The following is an 18381-nucleotide window of genomic DNA, read 5'->3' as shown; positions in this document are numbered from 1 at the left end:
AACCAAATTTCCAGCTTTTCATTGAGAAAAATCAGAATCTCTGGGCACACTGCACCCACATTCCCTCTGGGCTGAAATACATCAGCAGCTGCTGCTTTTGGACAGAGGGTTGGCCTCCAAATGGCCGTCATTCCCACCACTGGGGTCTCCTCATTTGTATGCCCTGCCTGCCCCTGTGATAGGCTGCTGACCTCTGGAAATGCAAAGGGGTGGAAACACAGGGATATGATGGGCATTTGTCTTTTATTATGTGACAACATCTTAGAATCTTTTATTTCCCACGTCACTGTTTCATACTTGGTAATTAGAACATTTTAAGTACAGTATTCAAGGAAAACACGAGGGCACCGCGGGCCATTGTGTGTGGTGTGGGACAGGATCCATCCTCCACTTGGCACCAGGCTGGGAGAGGGGGTCGGCTCCAGGTCCGGAACCGAGAGATCTGAGCCCTGGGCCCTTTCTGAAGCACTGGCCCCGAGGTCTTGCAGAGACGTGAAGTCTCTCCACAAAACCCTTTTCTTCAGCTCCCTTCTCTTCCCCAAGGCTTTCCTGATCATTTAATGATGAGGGAGGTGGCGTGTCAACTTGGGTCCAGATGCTGACCCCACCACTCACTAGTTGGGGGTCTCTGAGCCAAGTGTTTAACGGCTCTCGGCCTTCAGACCTCACCTTGTGAACCGGGGAGGATAATGCCTCCCAGGCGAGGTGCGCGGTAGGTGCTCCCTGAAGGAGGATGTGTGGGCCCTTGGCTAGGCCGTGGGGATGCAGAGGTGAGTGGGCCGTGAGCTGAGACACGGAGGTGAGACAGCGTTAACGGAAGGCAGGGATCCCCAGCTGAGGAGCGTGGGCCCCTCCCGGTGTCACTGCTGGTCTCCAGGGAGGCCTGCTCCGGAGCCGCTGCAGGCGTAAGAAGGAACCAGAGGGCCGTGGCCCTGCCGTAACGGGGCCGGGCAGGCCACGGCCGCGACGGGAGGGAGCAGCCCTCCCGCTGCCCACCCACTACCCCCGCCCCACTCCACTTAGAGATGGGAGCTTGCTTTGCTGAGCCTCTGGCAGCTGGACCCCAGCTCTCTCTAGAGCTTAGCTAGAGAGAAAAGTCCGGCTCCAGCTTTCCACAGACTTGCTGGGGGGCCCTGGTCAGGTTACCTCCCTTCTCTGTGCCTCTTTGGACACCATGGCCTGGGGGCTCCTTTCATATCCAAGGTTATGAGATGATACTGCAGATATAAAAACAGGAAAAGACATGTTCATTGGGCACTTTGGCTGCGGTGGGGGGGGGGGGGGGGGGGCGGAATCTGTTGCCCTAGAGCAAGGCTTGGGGGCGGGGCGGGGCGCGGCTGCCGACCCGCTCTGAGACCCCTGGGTTCCTGCTCAGCACCCACCTCCTAACTCTGTCCCCACTAAACCAGGTTCTACCACCCTCGAGGGATGCTGTCCTGGAGGATAGAGGCAGCAGCCCCTCCCTCTGCCCACTGAGCCCCACATGTGTCACAAACCTGTCCTTGTGCCCCCTGAGCCCTGCACACAAGCCGTGCAGTCGGTCTCCATGAGGGCACAGAGGGGGCTGTTGCCCATGCCCTCAGCCCAGTCGTGCCACACCACTCTCAGCACTGGACAATGACAGAACCCCAGGGTACAGACCCTCTCTTCTTCCCCATGTGCCCCACCCCGCCCCGTCTGCAATGATTCTCTCTCCTCCCTTCTCAGGCCCAATTCTCCCGGAGCTGCAGGGCTGAGGCAGTGCTGCACAGCTTGCAAGAGCAGGCGTTCCAATAGGACGTTTCTCACCCTCCCCTCCTTTTGTCCCCAGGAGCCATGAGGTGCCACATCGCTTCCAGCTGCCTTGTGGTCTGGCTTTCTGTGCTGATCTCTGGATGCTGTGGTAAGTTCAGTCCTCCACCTTCTCTCCCCACAGTGAGCGTGGGAGGCCGGGCTGGACGGTGTGTGGTTGGCGTTTGTGCTCTGGGACTCTCAAGACCCTGCCTTGCCGTGTGTGTGACTGGGCACTCACTTCCCTTTCTGGGCCTCAGTTGCTTCTGCAGCCCTCACAGGGCTGAAAATCCCAGCCATCTCCAGGGCCTGGGACACATGAGGGAAGGGCAGGAGACTTGAGAAATACTTGAGCTCTAAGGGGAGTCATCTATGACCGTGAACTGTCTTTCTTCTGGGATGCGGGGACTGGCCCCAGTTCTAGTCCATTTCACAGTTGTCTTTTGAGCACCTACTGTGTGACACTGTGTGCCCTACTATGTCCAACTCTGGGGGTATGGAAGGAATGACGTTCTCGGGCGCTCAGGGGCTCACCAGGGAGAAAGACACAGATAGGATTGCTCTAAACAGGGTGGATAAAGTGGTAATAAAGGATGTACGGAGGTCCAGAGAAGCCCATCAGAAGAAAAGATTCATTGAACTTGCGGGCACAGGAGAGACCCAGCCAGAAGGGAGACGTTTCATCTGAGCTCTGAAGACTGAAAAGTCGTTTTAAAGGGGGGAGAGGGAAGAAGGGAGTCCTGGAGGAGGGAATAGACTGAGCGAGGGTGTGGCTGCCAGAAGTCTTTCTTCTCTGCAGGGCGGGCAGCCCTCCTTCCCCTGGCCTTGCAGGAGCCAGGTCAGTGCCAGCTTTAGTGCCCACGGAGGAGGCCAGGAAAGGCCTGGGCGTTTGCCTCTCCTGGACAGCGGGAGCAAAGCAGCTCTGGTGTGCACAAAGGAAGGCCAGGACAGCAGGCACAGCTGGCTCGGTGTCCCACGGGACCAGGGTGTCCTCAGGGAAGAGCTATGGGCAGAGCGTGCCTGGCGACACAGGCAAACATATTCCTGAGGGGCGTCAGCTCCTTCTCTCACTCCAGGGAGCCGGGAGCCTCTGGAGGAAACCAGAGCTTCACGCTTGGTGGACTGCTGCTGGCATCCTGCTGCCCGAGAGTCCCTTGAAGGTCCCCTCTCCTGGCTTCCATGCTGGGAGGGATCTCTGCTGGAATGCCCCTGTGATGGGGAGCTCACTCCCATCCAAGCAGTGCAGGATTATGGCACAGCCTCAAAGACTCTCAGGGGCAGAGCCAGAAGGGGTCTCACACCCTCTTTCCACCCCTGGGCCAGCTGCTTCTCCAGGTGTCAAGTTTCTCCTTTGTAAAGCCCCATTCGGGGAGGGCTCAGTGAGGGGCACCCGCGACCCTCAGCTCTGACCCTCTGGGTTTGCTTGTTGGTGTCCTCAGACTCCTCAGGGACTCTGTGACCTTGGACACTCATGCCCTCCCCTGCCCTCCCCGTTAAAAAGAAATATAACAGGTGCTAACAGCTTGGCTGCCTTCCTAGAAGAGGTGCAGTCTCCCCTTGAGCTCTCTAGATCACAGGCGGCTCATGCATCCAAATTGCAGCAGCCATCATAACAGTGACACCGGGCACAGGACACCTCTGGCAGAGAGGCAGGGTGAGAGGGCAGTGAGAGGGCTTTTTGTCGTCATCTTGAGGCTGGGAAATGGTGGCCAGAGAGGTAGAGCGATTTGCCCAGGCCGCACAGCAGCGAGTGGCAGGGCGTACAAGGCCTCACCTGGTCGCCGTGCTGTGCTCCCTGTCCTGTGCACCTTCCCTGACATGAGTTGGGGGCGGGGTCTAGGGCTGTGCACAACATGGACCTCAGTGAGAACCATTGTGCCTTCAGAGGCCTGGGCAGGTGGGCCTGGGCTGGGGTTGGGCTTTCCTGGTTCCAGTCCAGGCTCTGCCACTTGCCAGTGTCCTTCAAGCCCTAAGAGGAATCCGCTGTCCCATCCCACGGTTCTGAGTGAAGTGTGTGCTTCCTGGTCTGGTGGATGCCTTGTCCTTCCCACATCGCGTGCCTGGACGGCTCTGCTCCGTCACATCTGCCCAGCTTTGCTTCCTTCCGGGATCTTTCCCTTCCTTGCCGCGTGTGGAAGGCCTGTCATCCAGCACCGCAGCTCGGATCTGCCTTCTGTGTGAGCCTCCCCCTCTCCCTTCTCCCCTCAGGCCTGTGGTGGTTAAAAGCTTGATTCTTGGGCTTCCCTGGTGGCGCAGTGGTTGAGAGTCCGCCTGCCGATGCAGGGGACGTGGGTTCGTGCCCCGGTCCGGGAAGATCCCACATGCTGCGGAGCGGCTGGGCCCGTGAGCCGTGGCCACTGAGCCTGCGCGTCCGGAGCCTGTGCTCCGCAACGGGAGAGGCCACAGCAGTGTTGAAATAAATGCTTAAAGCTGGTGGACCCACATCTACTTTGTAGGGAAGCATAAGTGTGAGTGGGCCAGGGATGCAGGGAGAAGGCGTCCAGGGCAGAACAAACAGTAGGTGCCAAAGCAGGGAATGAGCATGTGTGGGGCGGGGACAGAGGGCAGCATCGTGGGTGCGGGCAACTGGACTCCCGTTCCTTCACAGAAGTCGCCCGTTGTCCCCTCCCCTCGCACAGGCACTCACGTCCCCACTTGGCCAGAGGCCTCAAAGCTCCTGAGGCAGCAGTTTGCCTCTGAAGGACACAGCCTTCATGCCTTAAAAGTGTCTTTTAAGAGAACAGGCGACCTGTGGGCACCCGCCTTTCCCACCCTCCCATCACCCTCCCAGTCCCTACTGGCAGCCCAAGGCCACTGGGCTTCCTAGCGTGGGAGCCTGTTCCCAGATCATGGTCCTGCTTGGTATGTGGCAGGCGACGTACGTCCCCGAGGCTCTGCCCAACCGCCCGTTGCAGATCTCTCAGTGGCTGATTATCGGCAGGTCCTGTAAAACAAAATTTGAAAACGAACGATGCTGCTGCAGGTGACGTTTTTTCTGGCTGGTTTCCCTCCCACTGCCCCAGCCTGAGCCCATGCCAGATTCCCTGGTCACCCCTGAGCCTTCTACCCTGGCTCAGCTGCTTTCTGTAAGGGAGCCCAAGGCCCCCAGCAGGGATCCAAAGCCTCCGCCTCTGGCTGAGCAGGCAGCACTGTCATTAATACCAATATTAATAATAGCTGCCATTTATCGAGTGCTTGCTGTGTGTGGGAGCACAGCGCTAAGTGCTTTATGTATGTAATCTCATTTAATCCTCAACACAGCCAAGAAGTAAGTCCTATGTTATCGCTATTTTACACCTGAGTAAACTGAGACATGGGGAGGTCATATGACTAGAAAGAGGCACAGGGAGACTACAAACAAAGGTGAAGCCCTTGACCACTGGCCTCTTTCTGAGGCTCTTGTGTGTGCGAGGAGCTCCAGGTTCCTCATATGAGAGGGTGGAAGGGTGTGGGCGAGTGCGTATGTGTAGTTGTGGTGGTCAGGGAGGGCTTCCTGGAAGAAGGGACATCTAAGGCAAAACTTGAAGGATAAATAGGAATTTGGCGAGTGAAGGCAAAAGGGCCAGCAGTCCTGGCCAGGAGGGGAGAGAGAGGCTACAGTGCTTACAGAACCAGAAATGACATCAGCTTGGGTGCCTGAGCAGAGGGGGTGGGGGTGGAGATTCCATTAGTTCTGCCTGCTCCGCACTAGGAGGTCTCCAGCAATGAGGGAAGTCCTAGCCTGTGTTCTTGAGCCTGGCCCAAGCTCTGAGGGAGCCAGGTCAGCAGAAGTGAGGGAGGGGAGGGCTGCAGCCCACCCATGTTCAGGTCCCCTGGAAGACCCAGCAGGAGCTGCTTACGTGTGTGCTGCACGATGTCGGCCCCATGTGAGACCGACCAGCTCCCCCATCCCTGGTTGGTAGGGGCAGAGGGGGAAGTGCCCTCATTTGCCTCCTTCTGGGGTGTTTTCCAATACCAGCAACCAGTTCTCCAACCCTCCAGACACCGACTGTGTGTCCCACAATTCAATTCAATTCTGACGCTGTCTACCCAGAGTTAGTGCCAGGTTCCACAGATTTAAGGGTTCAGCTCTACTTTAGATGCTAGTGGTGAGTCCCAGACCACCTGCACTTCTGACTAACTGGCTATAAATCAGGGCTTCCTACTACCCTTTCTCAGGTTCAGTTGGCTAGAATGACTCACAGAACTCATTTACTGGTTGAATATAAAGGATACAACTCAGGAACAGCAGGTGGAAGAGATGCACAGGGCAAGCTATGGGGGGGTGGGGTCGGGTGGAGCTTCCATGCCTCTCCAGGTGTGCCATCCTCCCAGCACATGGATGTGTTCACCAACTTGGGAGCTCATCAAATATTGGAAATCTCCAGCTCCCCTCCCCTCCCTAGAGGTTGGAGATGGGCTGAAAGTTCCCCATCTAATCACTTGGTCTTTCCGGTGGTCAGCCCCTTCCTGAGGCTCTCTGTAGAGGCCCCACTCTAAGTCTCCTCACTGGGAAAAGGGAACCCTCCTACCCTGTTGGTGAGAATGTGAATTGGTGCAGCTGCTACAAAGAACAGTATGGAGGTTCCTTAAAAAACTAAAAATAGAGTTACCATATGATCTAGCAATCCCACTCCTGGGCATATATCCAGAGAAAACTCTAATTTGAAAAGATACATGCACCCCAGTGTTCGTAGCAGCACTATTTACAATAGCCAAGACATGGAAGCAACCTAAATGTCTATCAACATATGAATGCGTAAAGAAGATGTGGCATCTATACGCAATGGGATACTACTCAGCCATAAAAAAGAATGAAATAATGCCATTTGCAGCTACATGGATGGACCTAGAGATTACCATACTAAGTGAAGTAAGTCAAACAGAGAAAGACAAATACCAATGGTATTGCTTATATGTGGAATCTAAAAGATAACACAAATGAACTTATTTACAAAGCAGAAACAGACTCATGGACATAGAAAACAAACTTATGGTTACCAAAGGGGAAAGGAGGGGGTGGGGAATTAGGAGTTTGGGATTAGCAGATACAAACTACTATATATAAAAGAAACAAGGTCCTACTGTAGAGCACAGGGAGCTATGTTTACTATCTTTTAATAAACTATATATAGTGGAAAAGAATACGAAAAATAATACATTAATATGTATGTATAAGTGAGTCACTTTGCTGTACACCAGAAATTAACACAACATTATAAATTATACTTCAATAAAAAACTTTTTAAAAATTTAAAGATAAAAAATAAATCACCTCATTGGCGTAAACTTGGGTGTGGTCAAGGGGGCTCCTTATGGATATAACAAAAGACACTCCTATCACTCTGGAAATTGCAAGGAGTTTTGAAGCTCTGTACCAGGAACTGGGGGCAGAGACCAAATATATTTCATATTATACCATACTACTGAAGGCCTCTGGGGGGTTGCTCAGGGGACAGAGGAAGCCAGCCTTGGGGAGGCTTTGTGTGAGGGACTTGTGATATGGGGGACTCTTCATAGATGCGAAATTCCTCAGCCCATGACGGTATCACGCTGTCCCCTTCCAGAGCCAGCCCCCAACCTGAGACTGTCACAGAGTGGTACAGGGTTACCTGCACAGGCTTCCAGGTCTGGGTTCCAGTACGGCCCATGCCACACTTACCAGCTGTGTGACCCTGGGCATGTTACTAGTTACCCCCTCAAAGCCTCATTTTCCTCAGTAGTAAAATGCAGATGTGACAGCACATGTTGGACCATGAGGATTGATGGAGATGGTATAAGCGGCTGGTACAGAGGAGGGTTCCATAGATAGCAGCTATTATTATTGTTGTTGTTGTTATTATTGTTATTAATCACATGGCATCAGCTGGCCATTCCTTCACACAACAAATAGCTGCTGAGGGCCTTCTAAGTGCCAAGTTCTGTTCTGGGCACCAGGGTTGCAGCACTTAACACAGCAGACAGCCCTTGTCCTTGCCAAGCTCCCAGTCTATCTACAGCTGGGAGGCCCATTAGAAATACAATGTGAGCCACATGTGTGGTCTTAAATTTTCTAAGAGGCGCATTAGAATAGAAACAGGTGAAACTCATTTTAATAATGTATTTGACTTAATCCAGTATAGCTACAATCTTATCATTTCCACGTCATCAATATAAAAGACGAATGAGATATTTCACACCCACTTTTTCATACAACATCTTCAAAATCCTGTGTGTGTTCTACACTTCAGCACATCCTAGTGTGGACCAGGTCTCAATAGCCACACGTGGCTCGTGGCCTCGCTGCGCGAACGACCTGACAGCCTTCTGCCTGCCTACTGGCGTTACTCCCCATTTGCCTCGAGGCAGAACCGCGAGCTGCCAAGGTCCTGGAAAGGTGTCTTCAGCACTGGATGCAGGTGCAGTGCCCACTGGAGCCCCTACTCTGTGTCCCTTGCAGAACGCACGGAGCTGGCACGAGGGTACTTGGCTGATGCTCTTGTCCTCTAACTTCCAGGCCAGGTGAACCGACTGCCCTTCTTCATCAACCACTTCTTTGATACATACCTGCTGATCAGCGAGGATACGCCTGTGGGTGAGTTGGCGCAAGGGCTGGTGGGCAGGCTGGGCGGCGTGAGGTGGGCTCCTTTCCCACAAGTGAAAGGGATCTTAGAGATTGAGCTGATCTTCCCCCTGTTATTGGAAACTCTTCCATGGGGTCCCGGACGGGTGTTCGTGTGGCCTCTGCCTGGTTGCCTCCAGGGATGGGACACTCACTGCTTCCGGTGGTGGCCTATTCCAAAAGAGAGGAGTTCTCAGTGTCAAAGAGTTTATCACATGGGGCCCAAGTTGCTTGACTTTCACTTCTGCACTAATGTTGTCCTACAAAATGCCTCGTTCCTCTTCCTTGTGAAAATTTGAAGATGAAAGCTCTTGTAGAGTTTGTCCTGTAGCCTTTTGTACTTTTCCGTGATTACCGAGTTTTCTGCACTGAGTATGCCTGTTTTTCTTGTCATTAGAAAACAAAATTATCTAGGAAGTGATCACGAGCATCCTGGTACCCGCTTCTCACCACCCGCCCCCAGCTTGAGTCACCTCATCACCCAGGTCTATCCTCACGAGCCCCTCCCGAGGGCCTGGCTCCTACACCCACAGCTGGAGGTCGGCACGCAAAGCCCCATGCCCTTAGCTCAGCTCTAGGGACCCTGAAGCTTCTCAGGAAATGGGGTTGAATTGAACAAACCCATCTTGCAGCTGTGCTGATGGGAAGGCCCTAGTTCTTGTGAGCACGCAGGAAAACAGTGCCAGGAGGTGCCACTCACCTCCACCAGCACTCCCTCTTGTGTCCTCTCATTCTTGTCCGAGTCATTTTAGAGAAAGTGCTTGTAACCTGGGGCTTCCTACACTCAGGTCTGCCTGCTTCATGGGTGTCAGGGTGGGGCTGTGCACCAGAAGCAGCATGCATCAGCAGCCAGCATGGTGCATCTTTCTGGAGCATCACTTATACTTGAAAATGAAGCAGGATGGCTTGGAGAGGGGAGGGCTGTGAAGATACTTAACTAATAGGTCATTTCAGGCTCTCTTTCATATGTGTAAAACCAAACATAGGTGCAAAATTCTTCAAAGAAAATCTCTGCTTGAAGAGGGGAGCCTTAGTGCGCCCCAGACTCTCCCCTGCTGTTTGCAGGGGCACATGAGAAGCCCCCTGCAGAGGTCTTTCCTTCCACTCTTCCCTTCTGTGTGGGTAGGTGCTGGGCACAGCAGGTATTCTGACTATTGTGGGGATTGCCCCCATGGCCCAGTGACACTCTGTGTCTAGGGCTGTGGGGACCCACTGTGTAGAAAGTGGCCACCCTTTTGATGATTAGCAGCCCCATGCATCAGCATTGTGAGGCTGGATTTGGGGATTGGTGTTTGGGCATCTGGGTGTTTGAAGTGTCCAGGAAGGAGGCAGATTGCCTCTCTGGAATGTCCTTCCAGAGGCTTAGCTCTCCTTCTGAGGGGTAGAGAGGGTGGCCGGCAGTCCCTTGGGGACCCTGCTGAGCTGGTTCCTCCCTTCTGAGTTGGGTCAGGGGGTGGTGTTTGTGGCTGGCTCCTCCGCAGGCCCAGACCTGGCGTGCGGCTGGCGCGGAGCCATCAGAGGGGTGCCCAGTGCCTGTGGATCCATAAAAGATGAATGTTAGCAGCGTTTATCACCACCAGGGGTTCTGCTCTTTCCAGTTCATTCATCAGTTTATCAGATATAGATGGGGTGCCCCCTGTGCCAGGCCTGGGTGCTGTGGATTCAGAGAGGAATTCGACCGAGGAATAAAGGAGTCAGCGTCGCGGGTGATAGAGGCTAGGTCGGCTGTCTGGTGAAGCCCCAGTGGGGATTGAAGGGGGACGAGTCGTGCCTCTGGGGGCAGGGCAGAACAGGAGGAAGCAGGAGAGGTTGGGGGAGGTGGTGGCGGCTCCTGAGCAGAGTCCTGAACGGGTCCTCTCCATTGCTTCACGCACTGTTTCCTGTGGCTGATTTTTATAAGCGTCTGTTTGAACCTCATCCTCCTGGAGATTCCTCTGTGATGGAGGCAATATATCTGGGACAGGCAGGCCCCTGAGGCAGAGGTGTGGCCAGCCACTCACTGAGCCGGGCTGCTGGCAGGGAGAGGCGAAGGCCCCCTCAGGTGAGCGGCGCCAGCCAGGAGTAACTCCCAGGACTCGGCCCCATTATGGCTGTGTTTGGCAGTCACAGCGCGGGGCGGAGTGGGGGGTGCATCTGATGCAGTGGGGATTGATCCCTGGCTCTGGGAGGCCGCGGGAATGAGAGAGGGTTCAGTGAGCTGGAAGACAGCTCTGCTCATCTGTCTGGGCAGGGGCCAGTGCTGAGCTGGACCGCACCCTCCCGCCCTCCTCCCTTCCTTTTGCATCAGGGTGGGGCAGCACAGCTCTGCCCTGAAAGTCATGAGCCCAGTTTCTGTTCCTTGCTGTGTGGCATTGGGCACAGTGCCTCCCCTCTCTGGGCCTCTATCTCCCCATCTCACCAATGAGAGGGCATTGGAAAGATGGGCCCGGTGGCCTTGAGCTGGGGCAGTCCTGCTAGCCCAGGGTGTCACATCTCTGGGCCCTCAGATAACACAGCCCTGGAAACCTCCACTGAGTGCTGTCACCTGCTTGCCCTGGGCCATTCAGAGGATGCATATGGACTCACGTGGACAAAGCAGGGTACAGACCTCTGACCAGCAGTGGCCAGGGTGAGGGTAAGGGTGGAAACAGCTTGTCAAGGAGATTGGCCCTTTGCCTGCCATGTGGAATGGGGTGGCCTAGAGACTTGACTTTGAGGCTTGCCTCTCACTAACCCTTTGCTCTCTGAATCTCAGTGCTCCAAACTGTAAAATGGGATGGAATAGTCTCCTTTCTGGATTGTTGGGCTGTATACATACACTATAGTTAACTCCAAAGCTTCCACACCTAGAACGCTTTGTTGTTACACAAAAGAGAACTTATGTGTGTCCCAGGGTTGGCTGGTTGGACTGTCCTGCTAGCCACGGGCTTGCAAGGGGGACAGACAAACACATAGGTGAGCTGGGTCCAGTGGGGTGGTTGGTACCAGCGGCTAGAGCCAGAGACCAAACTGGTCTGAAAATGTCAGCTTACCAGAGGAGGGGGTCAGAGCTGCGGGCAGACCAAACTTCCAGCTCTGGGACAGATTATCCGCCTTCTGCTTGGACCCCCAATGAAGGGGAACTCACGATCTTACCAGGCTGCTCATTTCTGTGCTGTGGGGACCGTTCTGGGCATGAAAACGTCTTCCTAATGTTACTGTGAAACCTGTCCCTGCAACTACTACCCACTGAGCCTAATTTTGACCACTGGAGCCTTACAGAATAATAATGATAACATAACATATGATATACTATATATATATATATATATATATATATATATATATATATATATATAATATATATATTATTATACTAACAATGTTTACTGAGTGCTTGAGGCAGTGTCCTAAAGTGTTTTAATTCGTTTTTAAATTCCTTTTAGGAATGGAAGGTAGAGTTTGATTACAGGCTCTATCAGAATGTAGTTTCTGTGAGTGTGCTCCCCTGGGTTAGAGATTGGGACTTTCATTCACCCCAAACCTTCTGAGCCTCCCCATTTTTCATGCTCTTGCCTCAGTTTCCGACCGCGGGCCAGCGGCCACGTGCTGGGGAGCGCAATGGGAGGGCACGGCCCAGCCATCTGAAATCCCGTGCGGAGGCTGCATGTTCCATCTCTGCCTCCTCCTATCTCAGCTTCCAATTCCCTCTGCGTGATGTTTTTTGCAGACCACCTCCCAGCTGGAAAAGACAGAAGCCAAATGAAGTCGTTAAGTAGCTCTGCCTTCCCGTGGCCTGTTAACATCCAGGCCCCCCTTGTCCCTGTCTGTCTTCTCCAGACGTGGACCTCAGTCACTGGCAGCAGAGCCCGGCCTGGGCGGGGCAGAGCAGGAGCACAGTGGAGACGTGATGCCTGGTCAGGCTGGTTGGCATAGCCCACACCTCGGCCCTGGCTGTGGGCAGCGAATGGCCTCACGGCACCTTTAGGATGAGGGACAGGGGGTAAGGATGCTGTCTCCGCTCGCCCTCCCCAATCCACTCCAAACACTCCACCAATATTGCTCGTGTCGGGACCACCGACCGCCTCCCTGTGGCTAAAGCTGACTGTTAATCCTCAGGCCTTGTGGTCTTTCAGCAGTTATCTTTATTTCCTCCAGCACATCGCCTCTGGCTGTGCTTTCTCAGTCTCCTTTGCCTGTTCCTCCACTTCTCCAGGGCCTCTTGGCACTGGAGGGCCCCGGGGCCCAGCTCCTCTGTCTCTTCTCCATGCTCTCACTCCCGTGCCGTGCCTAGTCTGGCAGCTCTGGTTACCACCTGTGTGCTGACAGCCCTGAGGCTTCTACCTTCTGCCTGGGCCTCCTCGCACCAGAGATTCTAGGCTCATATACCACCTCTCCATCCATTTCCACGTGGATGTCTAAAGGGCTCTCAACCTCAGTCTAAAGCCAGACTCCCAATCTTCCCTGCAAACCCCTGCTTGCCTGCAGCCTTTCCCATCTCAGTTAGTTGCAACTCCGGCCTTCCAGGTGCTCAGACCAGCAACTTGGGGTCTTCCCTGACTCTTCCCTTCGCCCACCCCACCTCATATCCAATTCATCAGGAAATCCTTTTGGCTTGACCTTCAAAATATTTCCAGAATCTTCTCACTTCTCACCGCTTCACCTCCCACCACCACAGGCCGAGTCTGGATTATCCCAACAGCTTCCCGATGGTCTCTGCGGTCCCCCTGCTCCCTCTGCCCTGCTGCAGCCTTTCTCACCCTCCCAGCCAAGTGGTCCTTTTCAACCTGACACAGAGCCTGTCACAAGGTCAGCTCAAGTCCCTTCACCCACCTGGAATGAAAACCGTGTCCTTAAATGGCATCGAGGCTGTTTGCAGTCCAGGCCCTGCTACCACTCAGACTTCACCTCCTTCCCCACACCCCCGGCTCGCTCCACTCCAGCCACACCAGTCGCCCTGCAGTTCCTCGAGCAGGAAAGGCGAGTTCCTGCCTCTTGCTCTTTGCAGTCGCTGCTCCTTTTTTCCTGGAACGTGATGAACCTCCGTTGGTCAGTCAGGTCAGTTCACATGCTGCCGCCTCTGTGTGGCCTTCCTGGCTTTCTCCAGGCGGGGTTCAAGGGCTGCTTCCTTTGCTTTCTCCTTCTCTATTAGTCCCAGTCGCAGTGCTGTTATTACTCAGCTGCTCATCTGTCTCCCCTGTTGCCCTGTGAATGCTTCCAGGTGCCTGGGCCATCTCTATGTCCCCTGGCCCCACCCCCACCCCGTGCCTGGCTCATGCCTGGGGCTTGAGGTGCCTTGGGGGAGGAGTGAAGTCTGGAGTTTGTGAGTGCGGGGGGAACCTTCCAAGGCAGGGGCTGGGGCTGGCTCCATGCCTGCTGGCCATCCTTCTGGAGTCTCAGGCCAGGCACCCCCCTCCCCAGGGTGTCAGGAGCGAGGTGTTGGTGATGACAGGGATGACTGCCCAGGGAGAGCGCCCAGGAGAGCATGTCTCCCAGATGGCACAGATGCTGTTTGTGCCTGCGCTTGTGAACGGCAAAGCCCACACCGTGCGAGGGTCATGTTTTCAATCACCCCAGCTGCCTGCCCACCCCAGGCTGTATGTGGCATATTTGCTGGGGACCCTCGGAGCACCGAGCCCTGGCTGGCCTCCAGGGAGGGACACAGAAGGAGCAGCATGAAACCTGGCTTGGAGGCACCGAGCTGACTTAGGAGTTCTGAGGGGGTGGAGGGCATGTAGTCCGTCTACCTTGGCTGCCACCCCAGTCCTCACTCATCAGGTCCTGGAGGGGGACAGTGTCCCTTGGGGCTGGGTCCCAAGGTCACTCCTCCTATCCCAATTCTAAATACCGCCAGTCCAAAGCCTCCCAAGCGCCTAGAGAAAGGAGTGAGAGCTCTTTATCGTGGCCTGTCACCTACCACTCCTCACCTGCTCACCATCACGGGGACCGCTCAGCACCCCAACACCTCAGCTCTGTCTCGCCGCCACACCCTCACCCGCACTGTCCCTTCGGCAGGGAGTGCCCTTTCCCCTTCCCTACCTGGTGAATCCCTGCTCATCTTTCGAGGTGTAGCTCAGATGTCACCTGCCCTGGGAGGTGCCATAGCCTCCGCCATCCCCCACCCTCTGTTTGCTTTGAATTCACCTCTCTGAAAGCTCTTAGCAAGTCCTATCATGGTTATTTGTGTGTAACTCCCCGTCGGCTGTTCATTTTTATTTATTATCTTAATTAATATCAATGTTACAGTTAATTATCATTTTGGTATTTATGTGTAATATAAGATTGTAGAACGATACTATTAGCTAGCATTTATTGACTGCCAGCCTCCTACCAGAGCCTCACCGTGAATCCCAGAGAAGTGGCGTCATGTGCACTGTACAGCCCAGCAAGCTGAGCCTCCTGGCACATGTCCTCTGTGCCAAGCACAGTGCTTGGTACAAAGTGGGCCTCAACAGTTGCCGGTCGGGCGAGTAGAGGGATGAAGGAAGAATGAAAGGCTGAGCGGATGCTGAATGTCTTGCCGATTCTCCCCCGCTTGGCCCTGGTCCCTCTGTGTGTCGCCAAGGTGGTTGCTCATGGAGCCGACTTCGCCAGGCAGGCCCTCCCAGAACTCCAAAGCGTCTTGAGCCACAATTCAGGTGATAATGCCCACACTAATCACCTACACAGCTAAATTAGTCTTGTCAGGAGCCATTAAGGCAGGAGCTTGGGATTCATTAGGATGCATCAGGCCCAGGCAGCGCCTGGCACCACTGCCAGACGGCGCTGATTAATTTCTCTGCAGACTCCATCAATGCCCAGCTGTTTCGTCTGGACCCAGCGAGAGCAATTTTCAGGTGGGCCGACCCGCATCGGCGGTCTCAGTAGACGGAGGAGCTGTGTGCCTGCAAGCACGCAGACGACTCCCCGCAGGAGCAGGCCCCACTGGGCGCAGCGTGGGAGATGCGGGGATGCTGACATGAATGGCGGGCGCGTGGGCAGCACACACTCAGGGTTGGCATGACGTCCAGGCATGAGGCTCTGGAGCAGCTATGGAGAGGGGCAGGTTAGAGGGGAATCTGGGAGGGGGTTGGGTCTTTCCTGGACCATTCTCTGTACCTGGTGTCCCCCGGGAGGGGCTATTTATCCTACCCTGTATCCCTCGTCTCTTGTCTCAATAAAGGGAAGAAATCATCTCTCAGGAGAGGATGGAGAACCACAGGATGAGAATGAGTTTTTCCTTAACCGGAGTGATCCTTAGGACCGCCACAGGGAAGAGGGGGTCACTGTCCCACAAAGCAGTTCCCTGGCAAGGGCCGGTGATTGAAGGCTTAGAAGGACGTGGGTATGAGGAGTCCAGTGGGGGTGGTTCCCAGACATCAGCTGGGTGTGTGCTCTGAGCATGGTTTGGGCTTTTCCACCTGCCACCTGTACAGAGGCAGTGTAGCTCAGTAACTAATAACAACACAGACAAAATTAGAGTGCCTGAGACAATAATAAGTGCTAAGGAGAAATAACCGTCTGTGGTTGAAGTTAAAGTCAGAGGTACACAGTGGTAACAGCCTGTATTCCTCACCTTCACTTTTACCCCCCACCCAAGGATCCTCAGAGGGCCTGCAATGAACAGCTAGGGCCTCCTATAGGACAATTTGCTGATCACTAGTCAAACACTCCCACTTTACAGATGGGGAAACTGAGGCCCAAGTGGGGAGCTTGCCCAAGGGCCTCAGAGAGTTACTGTTGGATTCCTGCCCTAACTTCTCACACCATCTGCAAAAGAAATTCAAGGGGGCTCTGCCCATGCAGGTATGGGGTTCCTCTGGGCCTAGGGAAGAAGGGGCATCCTCCTGGGTTGGTGGGCTGTGAGCTTGGGACTTGATGTTTAGAGAAAGGGCTCCAGGTGCCTCAGAGCTGCCACAATCTGGGGTTGGAGTGCTTAGGGAGGGGAAGTGAGGGTAGCCCAGAGGCTTCCTAAAGCTGTCAGTACTGGGTGAGGTTTTGGAGGAAGGAGGTGATCTAGTATCTGTCCAGGTGATTAGGTGCTGGGAGCAGCTGGTCTGGGGCCCTGGCTTCCTGGTGACCTCACAGAGCAGGGATTTTACTCTTCCTTCTGGGAGGTGGGGGATGACTCACAGGTCTTCTGGAAGGGGCTGGGTGCCTCTGTGGCCTTGCTTCCTTTCTGCCTTTCTCCAGGTCAGCATCGGCCCTCACAGGGGGTTATAGGACAGATTAGTACCCTTTGGGGGGATGCTGGGCTGTAGCCTCTCCAAGAGGCCCCTGCCTGGGCACATCTGGAGCCTGTGGCAGCCCCAGCTGTAGACTGCCTCTCGATACATGGGTGGGGGTGGGTCGGGTGTTTTGCATGCAGCCGTAATATCACCAATGATAACGATGATGTGCCACATGTCGTGCAGGCAGGCATTAATGGTCTGCACTGCACACCTGTGGCAGCCTGCGCTTGGAGGCAGTGTAGGGACACACACACTAAAGACAACTGGGAAAATGGCAACTATATTTACACACTTACTCTGTGTCTAGGTAAGCTCTTCCTACACATTGCTTCACTGAATCCTTGTAGCAGACCGAGAAAGTGGGCTTTATAATCCCCATTTTACAGATGAGAAGGCAGAGGCTCAGAGAGAGTGAGTAATCTGCACGGGGTCACACAGCTTCTGTAGGATAGAAATGGGCCCGAGCCCAGTGCTGCCTGACCCCAAAGCATGTGCAGCTTAACCACGACTTTGGGATTCTGTGTGTGGGTCATTGCTTTTAAGGAGCCCCGGTTTGGAGTGGAGAGAGGATGTATGGTAAGTGCCCAGACCACCCCCAGGCAAGTGGGCGGTGTGAGCTCCAGGGTGCTGCTAATGCTCAGGCAAGGAAGGACTTCATTCTGGGCATGGAGAGGGGGAGGTTCATAGTGGAGGTGTCGTTGAGTGACTGGGTTTACACGCAGAAGCCACAGGAACAGCGTTTCAGAAGGCCGTGGGCCAGGCCCACCAGCAGCGGGGTAAGCAGCTTGTGTTGTGTCTTGGATGGCAGAAATAGGTTGTTGTAGTTAAAAATAAAAATAATAGTAGTAATCATTTAGTGCTTGTGGTTTACTAGTTAGGTTACCTGAGTGATCTCACTGAATCCTTACAGCAATGATGGGAAGTCTGCTCTATCATGGTCCCCATGTTACAGGCTCAGAGAGATCAATCAAGCTGCCCAAGCTCCCACGGGATTTGAATCCCAAGAATTCAGTCTTCAACATCCACACTCTTACTACCCCACTCCGCCACCCCTCAGGATTTTTGAGGGCCTTTCCTCAATCTGTCACCCAGGAAAGGGTCTCAGCAACCAAGGGTGCACACCAGCGAGGAGCTGGATGAAGGGGCAGCTGCTCCCAGAGAGGGGAGAGTGGCCAGCACAGCTTGGTCTGGGAGCACAGGCCCTGGACTCGGGCAGGAGCCTAGGTCCCAGGACTGACTCTGCTCCCATGCAGCTGTGTGAGCTTGGGCAAGTCGATTTCCCTGTTGGGGCCTTTCTTCCCCAGTTATTCCGAATATGCTAGTGCTTGCTGGACATACTGTGCAGAGTTAGAAATATTGCTGAGAAATGACTGGGGAAATAGATGAGAGTGTGAGATTAACCAGGTTGCTTGCTCCTGGGCCCACGGCCTTTTCCAGTGATCAGCAGTTAAGGAAGTGGGGGCTTCAGCCAGCTGTGCTGTGGCCAGGCAGCAGGCACCCCCTTTAGTGGGGCTGGGGGGCTGGCAGATGAGCCTGGCTCATCTGTGTCATTGGGCGAGGATGTGCTGAGCTTGCAGCCAGCCAGGAACACTTGGGCTCTCTGGGAACCAGCCGAAGGTGTGATTTACAAGAGCTGAAAATCCTCCAGCTGGCTGGGGAGACGGTGGCAGGCAGAGCCGACTTTGAACTTGTCATCACTCCCCTCACCCTGACTGTTCTTTTTTTTTTTTTTTTTTTTTTACAGCTTTATTGGAGTATAATTGCTTTACAATGGTGTGTTAGTTTCTGCTTCGTAACAAAGTGAATCAGTTATACATATACATATGTTCCCATATCTCTTCCCTCTTGCATCTCCCTCCCTCC

At 54.2% G+C, this 18381-nt stretch overlaps 1 protein-coding gene across 1 annotated transcript in view; it reads left to right on the top strand.

Annotated features, from left to right (window-relative positions):
- The first annotated feature begins 1815 nt into the window (after nucleotides 1-1815).
- CDH23 (cadherin related 23) overlaps nucleotides 1816-18381 on the top strand; it is a 403130-nt gene continuing 386564 nt past the window's right edge. Inside the window, exons 1-2 of the mRNA XM_007454689.1 lie at nucleotides 1816-1882; nucleotides 8246-8323. Coding sequence (XP_007454751.1) covers nucleotides 1816-1882; nucleotides 8246-8323 — 145 coding nt within the window. The remainder of the gene's footprint in view (nucleotides 1883-8245; nucleotides 8324-18381) is intronic.

Source organism: Lipotes vexillifer, unplaced genomic scaffold (genome assembly GCF_000442215.2).
Source record: "Lipotes vexillifer unplaced genomic scaffold, Lipotes_vexillifer_v1.1 scaffold205, whole genome shotgun sequence".
In the NCBI taxonomy this organism is placed as follows: Eukaryota; Metazoa; Chordata; class Mammalia; order Artiodactyla; family Lipotidae; genus Lipotes; species Lipotes vexillifer.
The sequence above is the reverse complement of the archived record's forward strand: the minus strand, read 5'-3'. Positions and strand labels throughout refer to the sequence as shown.